Source organism: Coffea eugenioides, chromosome 2 (genome assembly GCF_003713205.1).
Source record: "Coffea eugenioides isolate CCC68of chromosome 2, Ceug_1.0, whole genome shotgun sequence".
Taxonomy (NCBI): Eukaryota; Viridiplantae; Streptophyta; class Magnoliopsida; order Gentianales; family Rubiaceae; genus Coffea; species Coffea eugenioides.
The window spans coordinates 11,180,390-11,207,040 of NC_040036.1; the positions used below are offsets into that span (position 1 = coordinate 11,180,390).

Here is a 26,651-nt window from a genome sequence, read left to right on the forward strand (position 1 = left end):
TCAGCCGCCGCTTCCAGCAAAAGGCTACACCCCCCTAACTCGGCCCAGAGCCCAAGTTCTAGCCGTTATGGAGGCGGAGAGCCTAGGGGGCGGCCACCTAAGATGGGGACACCTCGGAACAAGAGGAACCAGGACCGGTACTGTGCCTTCCGCCGTGACGTTGGGCATGATACGGAGGGGTGCTGGGCCTTCAAAAGGAGATAGAGGATCTGATCCAACGCGGCTTCTTGGGGCGATTCGTGCAGCAAGGTCGACCGGGCCAGGGGACAGGACGCGCCTACCGCGGTGACCGCGGGGAGGCCCAGCGTCGCGACCGCCCTGAGCGCCGTGACTTGCCCCGGGCCGACTACCCCGACCCGGACACCCAGAACCTAGCGGGGGTGATAAACACCATCGCTGAGGGCCCTACGGGGGGGACAGCCATGCAGCCAGGAAGAACCGGCGACCTCCCCCCGAGGGGAATGACTCCCTGAAACGTCTGCGCATGGATGAGGAGATCACCTTCGGACCGAGAGACGCGTTTCCCCTGGCGTCTGGTAACCACGAGGCCATCGTGATAGACGTCGTGACTAATAATTATCGGGTGAAGAAGGTGTACGTCGACTAGGGGAGCGCGGAACCCCGGTTCGGACACCCCTGGTGGGCTTTACCGGACCGCCCATCACTCCGGAGGGGATGATCACCCTGATAGTTACGGTAGGGCAGGTGCCCAAGTGCCGAACCATCCCCGTCAATTTTGTGGTGGTCAAGCAACCATCCCCGTACAACGTGTTCTTGGGACGGCCCGCCCTGAACGCCCTCCGAGCTATCCCGTCGTCTCTTCATCTCAGCGTCAAATTCCCCACCCCGGGAGAAATAGCTGAGGTGCATGGAGACCCAGAGGTGGCCCGAGCTTGCTACCTGACCGTGCTCCTGGGACATGAGCAGGTGGTCGCCCAGACGACCAGCTTGGAGCCTTACATCCCAGGGGAGGAGGCCCAGCAATTGGGCACCCAGGACGAGATTGAGGAGTTTCCGCTGAGAGAAGACAGGCCTGACCGGGTCCTCCGTGTCGGTGCGTCGCTACCCCCCAAAGAGAAGAATGACTTGAAGACTATACTAAGGGAGTACGCCCAGGTATTCGCGTGGACAGTAGAGGACATGCCTGGGATTCCGACTGACTTAGCTGTCCACCACCTCAACATAGATCCCCGCTTCAAGCCGGTGAAACCGAAGAAGAGGAATTTCGCTCCAGAGAGGAATGAAGTGATCAGGAAGGAGGTCGGTAAGCTGCTGGAATCCAAAATCATTCTGGAGGTCTACTACCCGACCTGGCTAGCCAACCCTGTCCTGATGAAGAAGGAGGACTAGTCCTGGAGGATGTGCGTGGACTTTACAGATCTAAATAAAGCCTGCCCGAAGGACTGCTTCCCCTTGCCGAGGATTGACAGGTTAGTAGATGCTACTGTTGGTTTTGACGTTTCGTGCTTCCTGGATGCTTTCAAGGGATACCACCAGATAGAGATGGCCGAGGAGGATCGGGAAAAGACTTCCTTCATCACCGAGGAAGGAACTTACTGCTACCGGACCATGCCGTTCGGACTAAAGAACGCCGGAGCTACCTACCAACGTCTGGTCAACAAGCTGTTCCAGAATCAGATCGGCAGGAGTATGGAGGTTTACGTTGACGATATGATCGTCAAGAGCCGAACTGATCAGCAGCTCGTTCCCGACCTGAGGGAAATCTTGAACATTCTGCGTGAAAGCCGGATGCGGCTGAACCCAAAGAAGTGTACTTTCGGGGTTAGATCGGGAAAGTTCCTGGGCTTCCTGGTCTCCCGGGAAGGGATCCGGGCCAATTCGGACAAGCTCCAGGCCATCATGGACATGGCCCCCCCGAAGAGCGTCAAGGAGGTCCAACGGCTCGGGGGGAGGATGGCCGCCCTGAATAGATTCCTCTCACGCTCCGCGGTGAGGGGGCTACCCTTCTTCCGGATCCTGAAAGCTCCAAAGGACTTTCAATGGACAGGAATGCCAGAAAGCGTTCACCGACCTGAAAGCGTACCTGGCTGATTGCCTGCTTTGACCGCCCCGGAACAGGGGGAGACCCTGTTCCTATACCTGTCTGCTTGCAACGAGGCCGTTAGCGCGGTTTTGGTGCGAGAGGATAATGGGGCTCAAAGGCCGATATACTACGTTAGCCGAGCCTTACAAGGGCCGGAGACGCGGTACACGCCGGCGGAAAAGTTGGTCCTCGCTTTGGTGCACGCCGCCCGGAAGCTCCGACCTTTCTTCCAGGCCCACAGCATCACTGTCCTGACGGACCAACCCTTGCGGCAGATACTCACGAAACCTGAAGTCTCGGGCAGAATGACTAAATGGGCCGTCGAGCTGGCCGAGCACGACATCGGCTACCAGTCTCGCACCTCTATCAAAGGCCAGGCCCTGGCAGACTTCCTCGCCGAGGGAACCAGTCTACCCGCGTCTGAGCCGAGCTCTATGCCCGAGGCGGTGCGGCCGGAAGAGCCGTGGATACTATTTGTTGACGGGGCTTCAAGTAAGGAAGGAAGCGGAGCCGACCTGCTACTCATCTCGTCCACCGGGGAGGAGCTGACCTACGCACTTAGGTTCGACTTTCCGGCATCCAACAACGAGGCTGAGTACGAGACCCTATTGACAGGATTACAGATAGCCCACCAGATGGGTGTAACCGCGATCAGGGTCCGGAGTGACTCTCAGCTCGTAGTCTACCAAGTCCGCGGGGAGTACGAGGCCAAGGAGTACGTCATGAAGAAGTATTTGGCTAAGGTGCAGGAGGCGATAAAGCTGTTCAACCTCTTTGAGATCGAGCGGGTACCACGGTCACAGAACAAGCGGGCGGACGCCCTGTCGAAACTGACGTCCTCCTCGTTTGCCCACCTGAGCAAGGAAGTTTTGGTGGAGGTAGTCAAACAAAAAAGTATCGACCAGGTCCAGGTCTTGGCTATAGACAGCCCGGCCTCTTGGATGACCCCCCTGGCGGACTTCCTCAGCTCGGGTGCCCTCCCAGTGAATAAGACCGAGGCTCGCCGAATCCAGTTCAGAGCTGCCAAGTACGCCTACGCCGGGGGGACCCTCTACAGGAGGTCGTACTTGTCTCCCTGGCTAAAGTGCGTAACTCCCGAGGAGAGCGACTATGTCCTCCGAGAAGTGCACGAAGGCCTGTGTGCGGCACACGTAGGGACCCGAGTGTTGGCCAAAAAATGCCTGCTCCTAGGCTACTACTGGCCCTCGGTGTTTCGAGATGCCGCAGCCCTAGTTTAGAAATGCCGAGCATGCCAGATGCACGCCCCGCTGCGCTATCAACCCACTCGGGAGATGGTCCCCATCTATAGTCCTTGGCCCTTTGCCCAGTGGGGGATTGACCTCCTGGGTCCCTTCCCCCGAGCTCCTGGAAGGTACGAACACCTCGTGGTGACTATCGACTATTTCACAAAGTGGATGGAAGCCGAACCCCTGGCCGCGATCTCCGGAAGGGCGATTCAGAAGTTCTTCTGGAAAAATATAGTCTGCCGCTTCGGGATTCCGCATGTCTTGATATCCGATAACGGGCGACAATTTGCTGAAAATCCCTTCAAAAGCTGGTGCGCTGAGCCCGGGATCAGCCAACACTTCACATCGGTCGGCCAACCCCAGGCTAACGGTCAGGTGGAAAATGTTAACCGAACCATTCTGCAAGGGCTAAAGACTAGGTTGGAACTAACCCAGTCTAACTGGATAGACGAACCCCTAGCGTTCTCTGGGCTTACTGCACCACGCCAAGGACGGCCACTCATGAGACCCCGTTTTTCCTGACCTACGGGGCGGAGGCGGTGGTGCCCGCGGAGGTCGGTCTCCCCTCGCTTCGGACACAGAATTTCGTGGCATCAGCCAATGAAGAAGAACTCAGGTGCAACTTTGACATGCTGGAGGCTAAACGTGAGGAAGCGGCGATACGGATGGCTAAGTATAAAAGCCAGCTCGCCCGCTACCACAACGCAAGGGTGAGGAGTACGCAATACCAGCCAGGAGATCTCGTCCTAAAAAAGAACTCAGTCAGCCGAGCTCATAACTCCAACAAGCTTGATCCAAACTGGGAAGGGCCGTACAAGGTCATCGAGACAAGCCGGGCTGGGTACTGTAGGCTTGCGAAACTAGACGGAGTAGAGGTACCCCGCACCTGGCACTTCTCAAATTTACGGTTGTTCGTAGGGTAGGCTAGTCCAGGGTATTTTACTGTATTTTTTTTTTTGAATCCTCGTACAAGTTCATCATTTAATAAATGTTGGCTTTTCAAATTTTAAGTCCCTTCCCGTTACTGTTCAACTTCTCACTTCTGCACTAGCACACTCAGATAATCCTAAGTGTCCTAGTGGGGGGTTCGGGGGTGATATGACCGAGATAATGAATTGACGGAGATAATGAACTGACTACCTTTAAAGTTGGGGCTCGACCCAGGAGGTCGGCACGGTTATCTTTGAAGCTCGACCCAGGAGGTCGGCATGATTATCTTCAAGATTTTGACGTTCGACCCGGGAGGTCGGCGGCTAGGGGACAAATCGAAATAACGAATCGACGGAAAGCTTTCAAAGTGTGAGAATTGATGCTCGACCCAAGAAGTCGGCAGGGCATAAACCCTTAGATTCTGACGCTCGGCCCAAGAGGTCGGCAAGACTGTCTTTAAAATTCTGCCGCTCGACCCAGGGGGTCGGCGCAGCTCAAAAACCTTAGGGCTTGATGCTCGACCCAAGAGGCCGGCACGCCGCTTCAGTAGATCAGGTTTGACGTTCAACCCTAGAGGTCGGCGTAGCTTGAAACCTAGAGGTTTTGTGTTCGGCCCAGGAGGTCGGCGCGTCACTCCGGTTATTTGGAATTCGACTGCCAAATCAGCCTGGTGATTTGGTGTCCCTGACAACTTAGCCATTAGCCTAAAGGGTGATAGATGCTCGACCCAAGAGGTCGGCATGCGACCTTGGTGGATCTATTTGATGCTCTACCAGGGAGGTCGGTGTTCCTTTTCGGTCACTAGAGTTCGCCGTTAACAGGGAATTGAAAGACAAATCAGATAGTTTTATTCAAATTTCATCTCATATATACATTCAGACCCTATCTATTACAAAACCTACCGAGCTATACAAGGAAAGGAAAACCTAGCTATGCCTTCCTCTGGCTGACGACCTGCTTGAGGCGGGAGCTGAAGGTACACCTTAAACTTGTTGAGAGGTGGGAGTTGAAGGTACACCTTAAGCATGTTGAAAAGAGGGGTGCAGAAGGCTGTTAAAAAGGATCTGTGGAGATCGTGGACTGCGGGGCATGGTCACATCCTTATAAGAGGATGAAAAGGGTTTCTGGAGTGGCCGCTGCCCTAAGCCACGGGCTCCTTCCCGGAAGCCCTGCCAGGAGTCTCCTCCTCCTCCAAGGGAAGCTCCGCCAGCTCGGTCCCCATATCGCTCCTGCCCACCAGGTCCTTTAGGGCATGCCCTTTGCAGTACCCGTCGAAGAGCCAGTCCAGCTTCTCCTCGGCTGAGGGTTGTAGTCTTTGAAGTCAGCCAAGTTGAAGCCAGGTGGGTTGAGACTCTTCACCTGGTTCAGGGCCCGCGTGGCGCCAATCTGGAAGATGAGCTGGTTGAGGAGGGCCACGTCCTCGGCAAATCGTTCGGAGGAGAGGAAATCCCGAACAGCCTTCTTGTGCTCCCGGCTGACGGTGCCGGAGAGCTCAATGGCGTGGTCCTCCCTTAGTTTCGCCACGCCCTTCTTCTCCTGGTCCAGCTCGGACCGGGTGGCGGCGAGCTGGATTTGGGCCTCCTCCAGCCCCTTCTCGGCCTTGCCCAGTTTGGCCTTAAGGGAGCCTGCCTCCTTAAGGGCCTGGGCAAGCTTCTGCTCGGCTTCCCGATTCTTCTTTTGTAATTTCTCTAAGTCGGGAGACAGATCGGAGAAGCGGGTTACCAGGGCGGCACCAGCGGCATGGGCCTAGGGAGAGGAAAGTAAACGTTAGCACTTCGTCAAAGGAAAGAACAGAAACCCAAGGGGCGTAAGCGGAAAAGGGGCTTACTTGGACCTGGGCGGTGCAGTACACGTCCTGGAGCTCGGACGGGCTGGCCAGTTCCATCCACTTTCTGTCACGTGGAAGGACTGATCCCGCAACCCACTCGCGAGCCACCTCGGGGAACTGGACTCGGTCATTGAGGGAGAGCTCCCAGGACGGGCAGAAGCGACGGGGGTCGCGCATGGAGGGGGCCTGTCCCGGCTTTACGGGGGCCACGTAGCGGAAGTGCCACAAGCTCGGAGGAGTGCTCTCCCGCGCGTGCTCCTCCACAGAGCCAACTCCCAAGTGGACAGGGCCCCCCGACGTCAGCTGGAGAGGACGCTGTGCTGAGGCCTGCGTCGGCTTCTTGCCGGGTTGGGAAGGCTCGTCCTCTCGACCCCTCTTCTGCCCCGTCGCCTTCTTTTTGCCGGCGACCTCCTTGGAGGGGGACTGAGACTGGGAGGCCTCCTTCTGGGGGGCCGAGCAGCCCCCAGGTGCCGCAGAGGCCTCCGGGGCCTTCTTCGTGGTCTCCGGCTGCGTGGTAGGGTCGGCCTGCTCGGTTGGCGCGCCTAGTAGCCTTGAGAGCTTCCTCACTGCAGCAAAACACCGTCAGGTCAGTAAAAAAGGTCAGTAACAGAAGGGAAGATGAAGCAACAGATAACAAAGGAACATGTGCAGTATTACAGGTCTCTTAGTCGGCGGGGGAGAACGCCACTTTTCCAGGGGACCCGGACAACGTCCCCAACAGTCTGGCCGCGGAAATCTGCTCGGTGGAGAACTTGATTGCGTACAGTTTCACCGCAGAGCCCAGCAGTTGGCCGAAGGCCTCCGTGTCCAGGTCCTCTGGACGGGGGTCGTCCCCGACCCCCCCAACCTTCCACGCATTGGGAGGAAAGTGGGTGATTTTAACGAAAAAGAAGTCCCCCTTCCAATTTTTTACGGAAGAGGGGACCCCGTAGAAAAGATCGTGGGTGTCCTTACCGCCGCGATTGCTGGCGGACAGGCGGGAGAAGTAGTACCACCCAGGGAGAGAAGCTTTGAGGGCATAGGAAGCACGGAAGAGAGAGAGAGAGTAGGGGATGGAGCAGATCTGACAGTAGATCAGGAATCCGATGATGATCCTGATCGAATTAGGGTGGACCTGGGTGATCCTGAGCCCCCAGTAGCTCAGGATCTCGGCCAGGGCCGGAGGAATGGGGAGTCGGAGCCCCGCGACCAGTTGCTCTTTGTAAATGGCTACAAAGCCCGGGGAGGTCGGCAGGCTCGATCGGTGGGTCCGGCGGCTCGCGACTCGAAGGCCGGAGGGATGGAGAAATAGGCGGCCAGCTCGGCCACTGCCCCGGGTGAGAGGGTGACCGTAGTTAAACTCAGAGTCATCCCTCTGCTCGGAAGCAGGGGTCCCCTCGGAGGTGTTCCTGTCCTCCCCAGCTCCCCCCTGGGCTCCGCCAGGGGAGTTATGTGGAGACTTGGGGGAGGGGATAGAAGTGGCTTGCTGCTCGATGAGGGCATCGAGCTCGGCCACCTCTTCCAGGAGTCGGGTAGAAGGAGAATGGGTGGATTGAGAGCTCATGATGTCAATAGGCTCTAACAAGTCAGGAATGGGGAAATTGGGATTGGAAGAAAAAGAAGAATGAGGAGGAGGAGAAGATGAAGATGAAGACGATGAAGATGAAGACGAGGAGGAGATGAAGATTCTGGGGGCTCTACGACGGACCGGAATCTGGGATGCGGTGGAAGTGACGCCGGAATGGTCCGACATAAAATGCAGAAGGTGGCCAAAGGAGAAGAGGAAATGTGAAAGAGGATGGGAGAGAACTTACTGATGATCGAAGTGAAAAAAGGATGGAGAAGTCGCCGGAATCTGGGTGCTGGAAGCCGGAAGCCTTGTTGTTGGAAAATTGAAAATGCACGAAGGAAGGAAAAATGGCAAATAGAGTCTGAGAGAGTTTGGGAGTCCCTATTTATAGGGGGAAGAATGGGGGAAAACGGTTGCTTGAATTTGAACCGCCCCATGTGAACGCATTTAAGAGCGGTACGGAGACCGAGGGGACGCGACAACTGAAAGGACGCGGACGCCACTTCCCAATGGCAGCACTGTACCGGAGGTGACCGCGGCAGAGCAGTGTGACGCTGGGCTCCCACGTGCCAGGGGTACAGATTAGGTCTGCCTGGAAGACCTACCTAATCTAGGGGGCTAGTGCAGAGGCCCCGTCCTGGGCCTATACACGTGGCAGCCCAAGAGGGTCTGAGTTGGGCCCAAACCCCCAGGCCCACGGGAACCGTCCCGCGGCTCCCCGCCGCTAGGGCTCCAAGGGGCTCCAGAGAGCAATCCCGCCTAGGTCGGGATTGCTCCCCCTCAGTGCGGGATTGATGCTATTCTGGGCAGGTCCCGAAACGTACGGAGTCGGGCTCCTAAGCAGGTATAAATAATAACGCACACCGACTGCGCAAGGTACGCTCACTATTGGACAATTACTCCCGACCGTTCTATTTCCAGTGAATCTCACTCACCGGAAAACTAACTTGACCGTCGGAGCGCCCTCGGGGACAACCTCAGGGCCCATGCTAGTTCACTCTCTTGTTTGTCTTTCAGGCTTAGGACGCGCTCTTTCCATCAGCAAGCCGAGCTCATCAGTTCAGCTCGGTCCGGGGAAGTTCCGTGCTTCTTCACTACTCATTGCTTTATCTTTCTTTTTTTTTTTTTTAAATTTAAGAAGTGAGAAAGAAGAGAATTTATTTTTTTTTAACTTCAATTGTTCTTTATTTGGTAGGACAGCATAATGCAATGACTATATACAAGTAGTACTCATTACTTTTTTTTTTTTGGGTTACTTCAATTGTTCTTTATTTATTAGTTCAGCGTAATGCAAGGATTATATATATATATATATATTGTACTCATTACTTTTTTTGGGTTTTTGGAATTTGTAAAATGGGAATTTAAATCTAGAAGTTCTAAATTGTGAAATTTTAATTTTAACCATTAAACCACAAGGTCTCCTCCACTAATGCTGATTACTTCCTAGTGATGTTACACATAATAAGTTAACTAAAGAAATGTCTGAAAGGAAAAATAAAAGGAAGAATGTGTTCGGTCAAAAAAAAAAAAGAAGAAAAAATTAAGGGGGAAAATGAAAAGTCCATCTTAATATAGCCAGCTACAGAAACCTCCAACTAGAAGGAGCGTCAAAATAAGCAAGAGACCGACTGATACGAATATCTCCCATGTACACAAATGAAGTTCCAGCTCGCCAGTTTACCTGGGCATGATTCAACTATTTCAACTAGTAAATGATTCCCACCATGACTTCCCATAGACGTGCTTGACCAAATACTCACTCCGATCGTTAATGCCATACCAAAATACGAGCTTTGAGCCCTTCATACCATAGACAATTCAACATTGCTCGGAAAGTTGAATGGTTGACTGCTGAATATATTGCCAAATTCTTCGCAGCTGGGGTAGTATGTTATCTAACACTCCCCACTACTTCAACTCCACCAGTTCACAATTATGCTGTATAAGTTCAAAACCTGAAAACACCAACCTAGATTCTAAGTTGGAAGGATTTCATTGACGCCTGTTTTGAACATGATCCCCAGAAGCCTTTTTCGCTTTTGTTGCATTCTTGGCTTCCTTTCCTTCAGCAAGAGAGTAACAAGCTTGACTTTCCTTGCACGTAGCTGCCAAAATACAACCTACAATCCGAAGGCTAATAGCGCTTACAGCGCCAGCCTGAACTTTCTGCTTAGCAGTTTATCTTCTAATGCTTCTCACACCATCAACGGGTTCTATAATTCCACTGCTGGCCATAACATTTCTGACAAAATCTATGGTCTCTTTCTCTGTCAAGGTGATCTTAGCAGTGACATTTGTGAACAGTGCGTGGCAGATGCCAGTAATAGGATTCTAAAGCTATGCTCCGATGAAAAGACTGCAATCGTTTGGTATGACGAATGCTTATTACGGTATTCAAATGAATCCATGTTCTCCAGGGAGGACGCAAGCTTTCGGATAAATTTTTGGAGCGGACAGAATGTCACTCGACCAGACCTGTTCAACCCTCTACTGCTAAATCTGATGAATAATGTTACCAATCAGGCGGCAAATGATGGTTCTGGCAAGAAGTTTGCTGTTGAAGAAGCCAATTTTTCCTCATTTCAGAGGTTATATACCCTGGCACAGTGCACACCTGATCTTTCGAGTTTTGACTGCATGGCATGCCTTAGTAATGCTGTTTCAAATCTTCCGAGTTGCTGCTACAACCGTCAAGGAGGTAGAGTTGTCTATCCAAGCTGTAATGTCAGGTATGAGCTCTACCGGTTTTACAATATTGTAACCGCTGCATCAAATTTACCTCCTCTGCTGCCGTGGAGTACTCCTTCAAGCAGTAAAGGTAACCCTCAGAGCTTGCTGAATGATACATGTTCATTTGTAGGCATGCATATGCCCCATCAAATACCCTCATTTCGACTGTCGTTTCTCTTTTTGTCGGCTTATCTTGTAAAAGCATGAGGAGGTTCTTTTTTCACATTAACTTAGACCGTCAGGATTCATGAGAACAAATGATAACAGTTAGTGACTTTACATTGATGAGGTATTCCATCTTCTGCATGAAAATAAGTCAGGTGTCTCAGGTCAAGCAGTGAGGAACAGTCTCCCTTTTCTCTTCATTTGCATGTTGACAATATATTTGGTTTGAATGCCATGGTATAATGGATTGCATAAGAAATTAATCTGGCACTCTTAATAATCCCAATCTAAAAAGGATTATGACTCTCAACACCTAACATAGTAAGTGTGAGTGACGGTTGGCCACTATCAATTTTTTATTGTAGGCATAAGAGAAGAATTAGCTATCAATACAGATTTTTGAGTTGAATAAGTTTATTGATGCAGAAAAAGGGCAAAATTCAAGAGAAGTAGTTATTGCCATTGTTGTCCCAATCATCGTATCTGTGTTTCTCTTTTTTGTGGCCTTATTTCTCCTAAGGAGAAGATTAAGGAAGAGAAGTGATCGTGTAGTGGAAGCAACTGGTAAGTCATAATCATTAGTATCCTCAGCACTAGAAGATGAGAGCTCTGTACTCTCTGCTATGCAATATTATTCATAAAATGATAAACTAAACAAACCGGATTTATGTACTACTTGTCATGTAGGTGGAAGCGAAAGCTTAGATGCTGAATCCTTACAGTATAATCTCAATGAAATACAAGCAGCCACAAACAACTTTTCTGCCTGTAACAGAATTGGGGAAGGGGGATCTGGTCGTGTCTACAAGGTACAGTGAGAGCTAGATTTCAAGAGTGCAATTCGGATTTGATCATTTCGTGGTTGCCGTTGTTAACATCTTTCATTCTTTGTACTCTTTGTGTAAGTGTGTTAATGGATTATCTACTGTAACTGGACACTCAGGGTACACTTCATAATGGACAAGATGTAGCGGTGAAACGGCTGTCTACCAGCTCATTGCAAGGTTTTGAAGAATTTAGGAATGAAATAGGACTGGTTGCCAATCTCCATCACAGGAATCTAGTTCGGCTGCTGGGATATTGTTTTCATGGAGAAGAAAAATTACTCATATATGAATTTGTTCCCAACAAAAGCCTTGATTACTTCCTCTTTGGTTAGCTTCGATCTATACACTTCAATTTACTCTCTCTCTCTCTCTGTCTCTTTTTCTTTTTTCTTTTTTTTTTCTAGACACTTCATTTCCTTGTCGTGCCTAAGCACAATGTCGATTTACAAGACTAATCTGCAAAAATTGTCCTTATCTTTTTAAAGACCCGGAACGGCAACCAGTGTTGGACTGGTCAAGACGATATAATATCATAGGAGGATTAGCAAGAGGACTTCTTTATCTTCATGACGATTCTCGCCTTAGAATTGTTCATCGCGACCTTAAAGCTAGCAATGTACTGCTAGATGAAAGTATGAACCCCAAGATAGCAGATTTCGGTTACGCAAGGATCTGTGCAGTTGACCAATCTGAAGGCAGCACAAGCAAAATTGCCGGGACATAGTAAGCTGCTCACCTTTAACTCTCGTCATATGAAATACCAACGGTTAATCCTCAAGGACGATTCTCTTCTTCAGTAAGCTAGTCTGATTAGTGAAACATACAGATTGAGTCATATCCTAATGCTTAATGTCAAATATCTCAAGATATTTAGTACTAAGTTTAACGGATTGATTGATTTGGCTTGTAGTGGTTACATGGCTCCTGAGTATGCAATGCGTGGTCAGTTTTCCGTAAAATCAGATGTGTTCAGTTTTGGTGTTTTAGTTCTGGAAATTATAAGTGGCAAAAGGAGCGGTAGCTTCCACGAATCAGACAGTGCTGAAGATCTTCTGAGCTATGTTAGTGCAGATAAACATCATGTCATCCTGCCTTCATTTGAGAATGCTTATGCATCAATATCATGCCGTCCAATCAAGATTGAAAGGAAATATCATGATGCTCTTAATTGAATGTCGCTTGCATTAATGTTTTGCAGGCTTGGAAGCAATGGAGGGATGGAACACCAGTTGCGTTGCTGGATCGCAATGTAGGAGACGCCTCCTCGAGAAATGAAGTCATTCAGTGTATCCATATTGGCTTGCTATGTGTTCAAGAAGATGCAGAACAGAGGCCTAACATGGCTGCAGTAGTTCTCATGCTTAACAGTTATTCTGCGACCATGCCAGCACCTAATCAGCCTCCAATTCTTTGTCATAGCAGAACCTAGAAAATGCCAAAAGAGCAAAAGACTGGGAGAATCTCATGGGAGCTTCAGCTTTGTCAAGTGCTGAAGTTTATCATCAAATTACACGCAATATTTTGGCTTGAAATGGGTGCTACAGAAACAATTTCCCAATCATAAAAAGACCACAAATTTGCCTGTCAAGCATCAATATTTCAGAACGTAGTCTTTTTTTTTTAAATACTGTGTTTATATTGGCCTAAATGCGCAAAACCCCATCATTTTTGTCTTTATTAACATATCTAGTCTATGCGCGAATGCCGTTGTTTCCAATTGGGCTTCAATTGCTGACGTGGCTGGCTTCCATTGGTTGATTGGTGATCGTCCGGCCCGTGGGAATTCCGAATTGATGGTCGTCCAGCCCTCCAGCCCGTGTGAATTCCCACGCGTGAATTGCATTGGGCTCGATGCTTCAGAGGAACTTCCTTTCCTCTCTCTGTCCGTCAGTCTCCTTTCTCAATCGTCATCTCTTTCTTTTTCTTTCTTCAGAAAACCCTCATCCTCTCTTCTCTTTGTTTTCATCTGTTCTTTTTTCACTTTTAACTGAGAACAACTACAACAAGGAGGATGGTTGGGATTTTTTTTGGGTTTGTAATCTCTTCTTCTTTCTTTCTCTAGCCATTTGGATCTTTTTTTGTGAGGGGTTTAGCAGTCAAATTTTTATATATTAATTTGTATATATCTTTGACGTTGCAGGTGCAAAAAATTGGAAATGTCTTTCAGCCTCCGGCATCTCAATGAGAGTAAGATTGTGTAACCTTTTTCCCTTTTTTATAAAGTAAGTCTCTTTTGTTTTTCTATTTTCTTCCTAAATTATTGCCTGATTTTTCAGCAACTGTTAGTGGAATCCTCTGGAATGTATGTGTTGGAAGAGCTTTCAGGTTAGATTTTGAGATCTAAAGAAGCCCTTACCGTCAAGATTTTGCATAAATCCTAAGGTTAGAATTTTGGAACCCCATCTCGTGTCTTGATGTTTTAACTAATATGCTCCAAGAGATCTAGGGTCTTTCAGAAAAAATCTGGGAAAAAAAAATCTTGGAACCCCATCTCTCCGTTATTCTCTGTTTCTAGGTAAAAAAATTATCTACCGATCTGTTCCAAAACGTGTTCTTAACAATCTGGGAATAGTGTACTTGATGAATCTTCTTTGAAACCGATGAATCCTCTCCGTTATTCTCTGTTTCTAGGTAAAAAAAATTATCTACCGATCTATTCCAAAACTTTTCTTTTCGGACCACTACGGCTGCTGTACTCCTCGTCCATGATCTTCTCCTCTCCGTTATTCTCTATTTCTCGGTAAAAAATTATCCGGACACTCAGCCTTTTATTCCTCTCTTTTTTTCCAAGTACTTGCCGATCTATTCCAAAAAATTTCTTTTTTCATATGCTTTCTGTCTGGATGGACTATGACTGTCAAGAAAATAATATTATCGAGTTTTGTTGGGGCTGGTTTCAAGCAATCGTCTTTTTTTTTCCAGATACATTGCAGATCTGTTCAAAATTTTCTTATTTTTCCAGAACTTTCTATCATCACCTTTTTTTTCTTTCTTTTTATTAGACCTGATATAACTAAAATCATCTATTTATGATTTATCTATGCTTTTCTCCATATTGTTGTTAATTCTTACAGTGACCAATTTTTACAGTTTTTGAATGGCATGATTTTTCTTTTCTTGTGGAATATTTAGATTGATATTATGCTTATTGTTAAATTTGCTTGTTTTTAATACGTGTGTTTTTCTTTTTAGGAAAGTTTTTGTGCTTTTGTTGTGCTAAGTTCTCCTTCACTGAGTAAGTTTGCTAATTTTTTAATGTATTCTTATCTTTTTAATTCCTTGAGCTCTGTTTTAGTTAGATTGATGATTGTAGAACTTGTAAACTGCTTTTGGAAGTGCTTTATACATGTTTCTGAATAAATGTGTCTATTCATGAGCAATTTTCTCTTAATTTTTCCTTGGATTTGAATATTTCTTCATGTTTCCTTTTGTTTCTTGTTAGGTTTTTACAAAGATGAATGGCGATTTGTTTTTTTTGGAAAAGGGTGTAGGTTTCTGGCTGGAGTATTACGGCAGATGAAAGTTGTAAATAGGCTAATTTATTTTGTTCTCAGTTAGGCTATGATGATATGGTTTTGGTTTCATTAGATGTATTTCAGGTTTTAAATTGATTGCCGTATCTTGGCGAGGCAACCCTGATTGCATTTGAGGTTCATTCTTCCCTTCTAATGTAATGGGTCTGCAGCCAAGGCGGTACTCTCATCTCTGCCTGACTATTGCTGACAAACCTGAGCCTTACTTTAAACTACCATAATTACTGCTTAATTTAATTAAAAAGATCACTGATTCCTTTTTTTCTGTTTGTATAATAATTTTCGGATCATGACAATTTCTGATGTTCTTATTGGTTGTTTTCACCTTTGAAGCAATCTCGACAGAGCTATACCAAAAATTCTCAGGTGTGCTACTTTGGTTTATAGTTATAACTCATTCATCGTATGATGTTTTACTTATGACAAAACTCTAGCTTTATATTATCTTGGTCATGCTACAGAAATTGCTTGATGCTTTGGTACAATTCACATAGTGACCTTGATGAGCTTTTGTCAGTGTGCTTTAAATTTTTGAGAAATTTTGTGGTCAAATGTAGAAACTATATGAAGTTTATAATGAAATGTCTAACTAAATATCTAAGTATTTGGGACGTCTTGCAAGCCTCTATGTCTTAATAGAGAAGTAATTATGATATTTGATGATTTTTTTTTATAAAAAAATAGTAATACTTTTTTCTTCAGTACAAAAAAGCTTGGTTAGTCGGAAAAATCTATTGGGCGCCTTTTTTTTTGTCCTGCTTCACAACCCAAAAGCATGAAAGAAAACATCCTGCATTGCTCAATTAGTGTTATTTGGGTAGAAATTCATTCTCCTCCTTTTTTTTCTCTCTTTATGGTAATTAGAAGATAACATGTTCATAATGATGGCTTTTGGTAATATTAAATTACATGTTTTGTAGGTGTTTAGTCGTCACGAGAAATTAACTGAGCCTTTTTTTAAGTATCTATATCTGATTTCTTCTTTTTTTTTTGTCCCCTGGTTTCTGAAGAATTAGAAAAATGAAGCATTTTTTTGTTTTTTTCCCTTTTTTAATCCTTATTTTTTGGAGAAATGGGGATGGACGTTGCTGGAGTTATGTCACTTTCAAAGGACTGCATTTGATAATTTATTTTTGAAGATAGAGCTTTGTAAATCTCGAGTAGTGAATAGTGCAGAACAGTTGGCACTGCTGTCATAGAGATTTGAACATCTACAAATGGAAAAAGTACAATTGACCTTGGATCTATTTGACTTTCGTGCGTATGTGATTACAGTAAGCATTTAAATACTATAATGTAAGAGATTTCAAAACAAAATTCAGGGTCATATTATGTGCTATACCATATACTCGTGTGGCATTTTGGGAAATGATTAATGCTACAGATTGTGCAACTATAGCATCTCATCCTGCTCATACCATTAATGCTAGATTGGCTACATGAAAAATTTCTTATGCTTTTGATGGCTTTCTGCAGTGTGGAATAGGGATCAGTCCTATTTGTGTTGCAAGTGCTTTACTAGCACATTTTTACTTCTATGCTAATTTATTAAGATGTAGCCAAAAAATGAAGTTCTTTTGTTGGTTATCCTCCTTTTTGGTAAACAGAATGTCATTAATACCATTGCGTTACTGTCTTTGTGTTGACATCACGTCTATTTTTTCTTGAGCAAGCGTACTTGTAACCTTAAGTCTGGTGAAGGTGTTCAAATGAAATCTGTGCAACACTAGGATCAAGAATGTGCCATAGAAGGTCTCGTCTTTAAATTTTGGCATGAGAAGGTTTTTAATGTGCTATAGAAACACTGATTGCTTCTTTTCTTGGTGCACATTCATCTGTGATTTTTCTCGTCTTTTAACTTCGTTTATACTCTCATATTACAATTTGCATTTTTACAGAGTGAGGAAGAAAAGGAAGAACAACCTCTGTGGTAAGAAACTTTTTAACCCACAAGTTTTTTGCTCTGGTTTGTTTCCCTTTTCAATTTGTGACCTTTCCCTCTTTCCCTCTATGACAGAGGTTTGTGGAGGATGGCAAAAAATTGTGGTAAAACTCCTGCTCCTAATTTTTTCACGGTACTTTGGGCCTTTTGTTTTTAGATTTTAATAGTCTTCTTTTAAATACTAGCTTTGAGTGAATCCTTTTACCTGTCAAAATGAAATCTGCCAAAATTATATCAAGTGCATCTGTTAAATCAGAAGTTAAATGATAAATAACATTAACTAATATGGAACAAAAGGGTCGAGGTTAAGATTTTTCACTTTCACTTTTGTAGAGAAGTTTAAAGATTTTTCGAAGAAACCTCTAAGCTGGTTCAGGAATCATTTTTTGCTCAGTTAAAAGTTGAATCCTTTTGTTCTTTTCTTGTTTTTTCACTGAATATAGGACCTGGTCTTCATGCAATTTCTGTCTCTGCATCTTATAGGACAAGTCAATATTTCTAAAGTAGTATATGTTTGAGAGTAAGATTATAGAGATGATTGTCTACACAACTGAAAGTACTTTGCCATTGCAATTTCTCAGGGATAAATTTTTTCCCATCAGATTTTTATCTCTAACCTTTTCTTTCTTCTTTCCTCTTTTTCTGGTATCCAGTACAGGAAGAAGCAATCTTTATTTGTGGTCCAGGAATAAACAAATGGTGAAGATAGCCTTTAAATAGGTGTTTGTTCACCTTTTATTGTTGTTTTTTCTTTTTTGGGTTTTAATGATAGTATAAGTTCTAATTAATTGAGTTTTTGTTTAATTGATCCGTGAGAATATCTTAAGCTAGGTGACTTGGTTGAGCAGATATTGTGCACATCTGTATTTGGAACTCCATAGCATGGCAGCTTCCTTATTTGGCTATCTAGATAGACTATTTTGTAGTCTGAAAATGTCATCTTCTTTTGATGGGCTTTTGAATAACGAATCATTAGTTTCTATTCATTGATTAATTGTATAGATTGATTTCACTTTTGTTGTTAGAGTAGGTTTAACTTGGTAATAAATTTGTATATTTCATCTTTAACCTTTTGGGTTCATTTCTTGAACTTCAATATTTATAGGTATAAACTTGTTGAAAAAAGGATGAGAGGCATTGGCAGTATGAGGAGAGACGTAAAAGAAAAGAAGAAAGGTGTGCGAAAAAATGCAAGTTGAAATACTGATACTAAAATCATTATGGTCATTATTGTAATGATTAAAATGTTAAGAAAAAGCTAGAGATTCAGTTTCAAGAAAAGACCCTTGGGTTACTTGGCTCTAAGATAGGCATTGGTCATTTAAGTTTCGTATTCTTTGGGAAATTCACTATCATTTGACCATTTCAATATTCTTTTACCATAATAGAGCTAATGTGTTTGGTTGCCTGTAACATTGATAGCTATTTAATGTAACTTGTCTTGACTCCTCACAGCTAAAATGGATTGATGAGGATTTCCTGAGCTATGACTTTGAGTTCAACATTTTGCTGACTTGCTAAATTTGTTAAGAGAATTTTCTTCACTTTCCTTGGAATATGTTTCTGTTGTTCTATGTGCAGGTTATTAGTCAAGATATGGAGATTAAAGGACCTCATTTAAAACATCTGACACTTCTTTAGGTTTTGTTGTTCTAGGCCCAATCAGATATCTTTATACTTACTGTTATTTGATTGTGTGGCTTGAGTTCAAATTAAGTAAATTATTTGAGAGAATGCTTAATGATTTGTCAGGCTTGTTTTGCTTAGCAATGAGTCAAAACCCGAAGAGTGGAAAAACTCTTACCGTTTCCGTTGCATTATCATGATTGAAGTATCATGCACCCCTAGAATCAAGATTGGAATTATTTCTGTCTGTCCTGCATGGATCTACAGTGATTATTTATTAGCCTCATTTTTGGATACATATTATTGTAGACATTATGTACCTTTTACATTTTAAATAAGAGGTTTTGTTTGTAAAGATAGTAACCAACTTTTGTTTCAATGCATCATATTGTGTATATTGGACCTATTATGTACTTCATAATTTTGACCAGTTACGGTGTGTTGTATTCTTAATGACACTGAATTGCAATTTTTCACTTACCTCTTTAATTCAATAATTCTTTTTACTAATTATATGCCTCCTAATTGTATGGCCTCAAATAATTCAACATCTGTCATCACAACAATTTGCAAGTTAGATGGCCAGGATTGGGCAATTTGCATGCTTTCACCGTTTTCCTGCTACCTTTTTCCGCATAATCAATAATTAATTTCATATAAATGGCCTGTTATGGCATGAAATTCAAGTGCGTCAAGAATTCCACCTTTCTATTTGTTAACTGGTTATTTCATTCTCTCAACAATAAACTTCGGTTAGGGAACGTTTCCATTGACTGTGAAGATAGATTGTTGCACGGAGGATTCTTTTTCAAAAATATGAACCCCCTTCATTCTTAGTGTGCGCCTACTTCATATCATGTATTACACTTCCATTCTCCTGACTAGAGTTGTTGCGTTAGTTGTTCTGATTTTCATGTTACATGCAAAGAATTGGATAAACAATATAGAAACGATTGAATAACATCAAAATTTATGCTCGTTGTCAGTTTAAAAACACCACAAATAATCAATCGTCTACAGAATAATAGAAAAAATTAATAGTGTTTACTCATTGTTTAATATTTTTGAATCTCCCATTTACTTCTCCCAACACTTCATCCCATCTCTACATGAAGCAAAATCATACTGATGAGCTTCAATTTTATTCGCTTCAATTATTTTCTTTTCGATCTTTTTCTCGACACCATGTTAGATGCAAACCTTTATTTACTCGCATTTTCTTACAACATTGCTTAGTTAAAAGCTTAATCATTTTATAACCAAATAACTTAAATGCAATACATACGATTTATGATATCTCCACTTGAAAATCTGGGCATTTTCTGGGCAACATGAAATTAACACCGCGCATCGCGCGGTGATCCCCTCCTAGTTTAAGACCAAAGCGTGAACGAATACGCTTCTAGGTGAATTTGACTTTGTCAACCAGGAAGACTTATTGTCTTTTTTTTAAATAGAGTGTTTATATTGGCCTAAATGCCACAAAACCCCATCTTTTTTGTCTTTAAGACCAAAGCGTGAACGAATACGCTTCTAGGTGAATTTGACTTTGTCAACCAGGAAGACTTACCGTTGGGCCCATTAGAACTGACAATTGACTTGCGGCAATCAAGAAGAAAATATCGACTAGGCGGCGGGGTGATCCAGCGCTAAGCGGGTTCTTAAGAACTCTTGTGGTCCTGAATTCAAATCTTACCCTGGATCGAATTATCAAAAAAAAAAAAAATCGACTAGTCGCGGTGGGTGCCAACGCCCCCAAGACCCAGAAAATTATATATCACCCTTTAAAATTTTGAAAGATTTCAAAGGGATGGTTTTGGAAATAACATGTTTGCCCCCCACACATATATTTAAGATTTTTATATGATGTTATACAGTTAATATGATAGTATTAACTTTGCCCCTTCAAGTTAATACTTCAGCAATATTCTACTTGTAGACTCCGACTCTTTCAGGGGTGATATGTTCTACTTTTCCACCAATTTTTATTTGGATGATACTTTTCCTTTTTGTGCGTAATGAAAGAAAGAACATACTAGTGACTACATTTTCATTTGTTTGCATGTGCTTTATTCAACTCTTAGGTGTGTCCTGACCGGAAAAGAGATAAGAAAATGTGCAATATTGGAATGGTCCACAAAATGTAATACCGTTTGAGACCAAATGGTGAAATAGAATCTTGGGCTGCTAAGGCTGTGGTAAATCTTTTGCTCCAATTCAAATTGCATAGAGTAGTACTCTCCATGTGGGTTTTTCTTTCTTTATTTGAAGATATATATGAGTCTATTTGGATAGGAGATTATTTAGGATAATTTTTTGAAAAAAAAAACCATAGTTTATATATATATATATATATATATATATGATGTATGTGAGACGAAAAAATAATTAAAAAAATCTGTTTATGATGCAAGTAATAAATTTGTGTAAATAATTCGCTATCCAAATGGTGAACCGTAATCATATTCATGTTCATTACTGTCGTGGTGGTGACATATAGAGTTAGGTGAATAAGTTCCATCTATTGAGAATTTGTACAATTCTATGCTTTCACGTATCTAACTCTTTGAAAATTTTTACACTTACAGGAATTCCAGTGCAGACATGGATTGACTTGGAGGAATTAAGGTTGGCCCACTGTTTGAATTTCCCGTCTCAAGTCTTAACTTGCCTGAGGGGAGGGGTTGAATCGAGTGATAAAGGAGAAGTTATTATTCTAAGTGTGAAATTTTGGATTTAAAACTTTTCACTGATTAAAAGAAAAGAGGAAATCTTATATACACTGATAGTGCATACACTATTACCGTTAGATTCATGACATATGTGCAAAAGTTAAATTTCAAATTTAAATTTTATATAATTGTCATTCATCCAACGCTGACAGTGTAGAAAAGATTAATCCTAAAAAAGAAAATCTTAATCTGTCTGAGAAGATTTAAGAACATAATAACTGAACGACAATTATTTGAATGTTTATGTGTGAGATTAAAAGATAGTTAGATGATATGTTAAAAAATCTGTGAAAAGTTAAGAAAAAAAAAACTAAATGTTAATCTTTTGACCGATCAAATTTTTTGTTTAACCTTCCAAAATAGATTAAAGTGTTGCTTAGCACCTGATGATGAATAAGTTCTAATTGAATCTGCACTCCCAATAAGCCATTTTCTTAATTCAAAATTGTTATAATTAAATCTGATAAATGTTTAAGGGACTCTAAAACAATTAACCTCCTACCCAAATGAGTTAAAAAAGATAAGATGTTCTCCTTGAATTAAGTGTGGAAGATTTTTAAAAAGTAGCAAACCTCTTTCAAATTACATAAACAATTACTTTATTCCTTTTCGCCTAGGCGATAGGCTAATTACTCCAAATTTTCAATTTACTACTAAAGCTCCGTCGAATGTCATGGACCAAACATGAATTGATAAAATGGCTTCTTTGAAACAACTTAATTGGGACATTGCTTGTTTTTGGGGCTGAATAGAGACGTTGGTCTACTTTAGAAAGTTATATTAACATTCACCCTTTCTTAAAAAAAAAATTGAAATTCTAATAAAAAATATGCAGGCAATAGATGAGGGTGTATAATTATTTGAAAAATTAATCTTTTCAATAGTGTATACACTAGCAGGGTTATATATGCAAAACTTGAAGTTCAAATTAAAATTGAGGTTAAGGGCCATCTATTGTATATAGTATAACTATGTCAATATAAGGGATATTAATTGAATTTTTAATAAAAAATGGAAATATTATTCGTTATTTGAATGGTAAATTGGACATAAAAAAGCTATATTAACTATTCACTAAAAATCCATAATCTTTATACTAATTTACCTTCAAATTAAATCATGATTTTGGAATAAACCCTGAAAATCACTATTGCGTAAATAACCAAAGATTGGCAAAATTGGAATTCAAGTTATTTGAAAATTATAATGTAGATAGTCCAAAATCCAATTCAGCCTAATATTAATTCAATATGAGGGTCCAATGGTTTTCATACACTCCTTTTGGTGAGTCTAATAATTTCTAGGTACTCCCTCTAGAGAGATTCAATAAGTTTTCAGGTACTCTTCCCTGATAAATTCAAACGAGTTCTAGGAAGGAAATTAGACTTACTACCGAGATAAACCACAGCTACAAATTAAAAGTTCCAGTATAGACTTATCACACGCATACTCAAAATGAAATTGCCATTCTAAAACAAGTACAATGCTCAAATTGAGTTTTTTCCATAAAACTAAAAGTCTGGCAAAAATATACGTCGAACAAAGCATTCAACCATTAGCTGTTCTAATTCTAGAATTCCACGCCTTTTGACAGCTAATTAAGTGGCAGTCCATTTTGGGGTTTGGAAAATGAAACTTCTAAGCCACAACCTTTTGTAGCCCACCACACTTTTTCTGATCTGGCAGGTATTTATGATGAACACCTGAAGGCCTCCTGGAAGTGCAAATTCGACGGTACCGCCGCATAAAATGCTACTTTCTTTCGTTTTGTACCTATGACTTAAAGTTTTTCAATATATAGTTTCTTTTATTATCAAAAAAGAAAAGATGTCGGCCTTCATGTTGTCTAAAAATTTATTGTATTTTGTGTTGCGTGCTTTTGTTTATTTATTGTTACGACCAGAGCACAAGATAATAGTAACCCCGATCAGATTCTTGATAAAAGATGTGATAACACTGATCTCATTATTGCTGCTAACAGTACGTACCAATCCAACCTAAATTTCCTCCTTACCACTCTATCTTCAAATGCCTCAAGGGCTGCTAACGGCTTCTATAATTCGACTTCCGGCGGCGTCCCACAAGACATCTCTAACACAGCCTACGGCCTCTTTCTATGTCGAGGCGATGTTAGCAGTGATGTGTGCCAGAGATGCGTGAGCAGGGCCTGTAGGGAAGCGCTAGAGCTATGCCCGGATCAAAAGACTGCCATTTTTTGGTATGACAGGTGCTTGTTACGTTATTCGAGTGAATCCATCTTCTCCAGGTTGGATGTGAGTGTGGTGATAACTCAGTATGCCTCCTCAATGTCAGTGACACTGATCGGTTTAATCAGGTATTATTGAGCACGATGGATGAGATAGCAAGAAGGGCCTCAATTCTTGATTCAGGCAAGTATTTTGCTGTTCAGGAAGCCGAATTTTCAGTTTTCAGAGTTTATGTGCACTTGGACAGTGCACGCCAGATCTTTCCGGTGCAGATTGCCATTCATGCCTTAGAGATTCTATTTCTGTTCTGCCTAGTTGCTGCCTCAGTCGCCTGGGAGCTAGAATTCTCTTGCCTAGCTGTAATATTAGATTTGAGAACTGACGCTATTACAATATCTCTGCCCCTGCACCACCAAGTCCGCCTCTGCCTCCTCCTTCCAGTCCTCCTCCAGCAAGCAGTAAAGGTTAGCTTCTGTTTCAGAGTCTGCGACTAAATCCGATACTATCCAAATAAAACCACCCGTCGTCAACTGGAACGTTCCGTCGTGATTCATGAATTTAAATTGCCTACAATAACTGCACAACTCTAGCTAATTAATCACCTTTTGTGAATGCAGGAAAAAAGCGGCAAATCTCAACTCGGATCATAGTCGGTATTGTTGCAGCATTCCTTATTGCCAGTGTGCTGTTCATCTTGGTCTGCTGCTTCGTAGCAAGTAGATCAAGGAAGAGATACAAAACCATAGTAAAAAATGCTGGTAATTTTAAGGATGGAAAATATAAGCATTAATTACAATTTATCCCCTAAGGTGTATCTTGATTCTTGCTTTATCCCCTAACCTTTATTTTTTTATTATTTAAACCCCTATGAGACAAAAATACACCTTTATTATGCTAAATTATTATTTTTAATTTTTTTACTTCCTTCAAACAATAAATTTTAACATGTGATTTGGTTTTGATTACTCTAATTGGTGGTGATATAGTTTCACATGAAATTAGTACATATATTAAGGAATACACTAATAATATACTTTTAAAAACTCCTAATAACAAAAAATGCATTAGTGAAAAAATAGCAAAATAAATGTCCAATAATTGACATGTAAACGTGCAATTATAAAGATGGATAATTGATTTGAATTCCTAATTACAAGGAAATAGAATGCACTTTTTTTTTAGAATTTTTTAAGTTGGAGAATAGATGAAATTGATTTGCAAAAATGTATATATAATTTCTTCAATTTTGTAAATTAGACAATGAACATCCTAAATTTTTTGTTAGAGAAATTTTTTTATTTTCTTAAAAAAATTTTGAAAAAAGAAAATTAATTTAGATTAGAAAAGAGAAGAGAGACCAAAAAAAAAAAAACCCAACGTAATAGAGAGGTATTTTTTGTATCTTAGAGGGTTAAGTAAGAAAGAATAAAGATAAAGGCTGGGGAGTAAAGTGATAATCAAGGTATATCTTAAGGGAATAAGTTATAAATAACCCAAAATAGAATGAATAAAATCACTTCTATATATACTTACATTTCCTTCTTAATTGACTCTATCTTCTTTTCCATATCTAGATGGGATTGATATCTCAACCATAGAACCATTACACTATAAACTAAGTGATATTCAGGCTGCAACAAACAACTTCGATAGTGATAACAGGATTGGAGAAGGTGGATTCGGATCAGTTTACAAGGTACCAGAATATTCGGTGATTCATTGCAAGAATGCTTATATATTGGTCTTTACTGAATTCTCAAGGCACATTCGAATAGGTAAATTGTTTTTACAATTCTTTTCCTGTCATACATTCTAAGGGTACTCTTCCTAATGGACAAGAGATAGCTGTGAAGAGGCTATCTAGAAGTTCGACTCAAGGTGCAGATGAATTTAAAAATGAAATTCTACTGGTCGCAAAGCTTCAACACAGGAACCTGGTTCGAGTGCTGGGCTATTGTCTGCAAGGAGAAGAAAAGGCTCTTATCTATGAACTTGTTCCAAACAGAAGTCTTGACTGCTTTCTTTTTGGTCTGTTTTAATCCGTGCTTCTGTCTTTCTCTTTTTCTCCTTTTACTTTTTTTTTTTTTTCCCTTCTCTTTGATTAAATGACCACAATATGAAGAAATACTCCCTTAAAACATCAAAGCGAGATGAAAGACAGTCATCTTGTGGAAAGCATTGTCATAGTTCATGAGATTAACAGGCAAGTTTTTTTCCTTTTTTGGTCTTCGTGATAACATAGGCACAGAAAAGCAACAGACATTGGATTGGTCGACACGACACAAGATCATCGAAGGAATAGCAAGAGGACTTCTTTATCTACACGAAGACTCTCGCCTTAGAATTATCCATCGTGATCTAAAAGCTAGCAACGTCTTACTAGATGCAAATATGAATCCAAAGATAGCAGATTTTGGCATGGCAAGGCTTTTTGCAGTGGATCAGACTAAAGGATCTACAAGTAAAATTGCCGGGACATTGTGAATACTTCACCCTAATCTTGTAGTAATTATGTTTGTAGAAAATCATGCATATAATCATCTAGTATATTTGACGCTTTTATATATGGTCACGTCATTTACTCTTATATATGATAGTTAGTTAATTTATACCCTAACCGGTCATATTTGTGGTTCTGGTTTGCAGCGGTTACATGCCTCCTGAGTATGTGTTGCACGGCCATTTCTCTGTAAAATCTGATGTGTTCAGTTTTGGTGTTTTAGTCCTCGAAATTGTAAGTGGACAGAAGAACAGCAGCTTCAACCAATCAAATAATGCTGATGGACTTCTAAGCTATGTAAGTGATAGTAATAAATATCATAAAATTGGAGGCTCAGTGTACTCATTTTTGGATTAGTCTTCACATTAAATCGACAATAATATCTAATTTGAGATTGCCACAAACTTTATTGATCTAACTTGAAGGCTTGGAAGCAATGGATGAATGGAACACCACTAGCTTTGGTGGATCCTAATATAGCAAACCTTTGTGCCAGAGAAGAAGTCATCCGGCGTATCCATATTGGCTTACTCTGTGCTCAAGAAGACGCTGAGGAAAGACCTAACATGGCCACGGTATAGCTCTTCTCACACCATGCCAACACCTTCTCGACCTGCATTTTTTGTGTCTAGCGGGACAGAGGGCTGGCGGAAAGAGCAATTGGAGGCTGATGAAGGACCTGTAAATGAAGCATCAATTACTGAATTGTCTCCGAGGTAGAGGAAGAAACCGGGCATCTATATATTTCTCATTGCAACTTGCAAGGCTATGAACCTGGGCAATAGATT

General features: G+C 42.2%; 2 protein-coding genes, 2 long non-coding RNA genes and 1 pseudogene across 8 annotated transcripts; all 5 read left to right on the forward strand.

The window, feature by feature from the left end:
• Positions 1-1,359: 1,359 nt before the first annotated feature.
• LOC113756302 lies at positions 1,360-3,282 on the forward strand. The gene is made up of 2 exons (XM_027300025.1): positions 1,360-1,893; positions 2,080-3,282. Exons 1-2 carry the CDS (start codon positions 1,360-1,362, stop codon positions 3,280-3,282), a joined length of 1,737 nt encoding a protein of 578 aa, XP_027155826.1.
• Positions 3,283-9,614: 6,332 nt separating this feature from the next.
• Positions 9,615-12,920, forward strand: LOC113756304 (cysteine-rich receptor-like protein kinase 10). The gene is made up of 7 exons (XM_027300027.1): positions 9,615-10,419; positions 10,923-11,060; positions 11,184-11,305; positions 11,440-11,650; positions 11,809-12,046; positions 12,234-12,384; positions 12,522-12,920. The coding sequence occupies exons 1-7, from the start codon at positions 9,615-9,617 to the stop codon at positions 12,750-12,752; spliced, it is 1,896 nt and encodes a 631-aa protein (XP_027155828.1). The 3' UTR covers positions 12,753-12,920.
• Positions 12,921-13,088: 168 nt separating this feature from the next.
• LOC113761792 lies at positions 13,089-13,711 on the forward strand. The gene is made up of 3 exons (XR_003467162.1): positions 13,089-13,354; positions 13,464-13,510; positions 13,600-13,711. It is a non-coding gene; the product is annotated as an uncharacterized LOC113761792 (long non-coding RNA).
• An 808-nt stretch (positions 13,712-14,519) lies between these two features.
• Positions 14,520-18,819, forward strand: LOC113761790. Of its 5 annotated transcripts, none has more exons than XR_003467158.1 (4): positions 14,520-14,558; positions 15,190-15,222; positions 16,530-16,786; positions 16,874-18,819. It is a non-coding gene; the product is annotated as an uncharacterized LOC113761790 (long non-coding RNA). The 5 variants fall into 5 exon arrangements; XR_003467161.1 differs by having other exon boundaries at positions 14,548-14,558; positions 16,755-16,786; XR_003467160.1 differs by lacking the exon at positions 14,520-14,558 and having other exon boundaries at positions 14,952-15,222; positions 16,755-16,786.
• Positions 18,820-20,870: 2,051 nt separating this feature from the next.
• On the forward strand, positions 20,871-26,583 carry LOC113756317 (annotated as a pseudogene).
• The last annotated feature ends 68 nt before the right edge of the window (positions 26,584-26,651 follow it).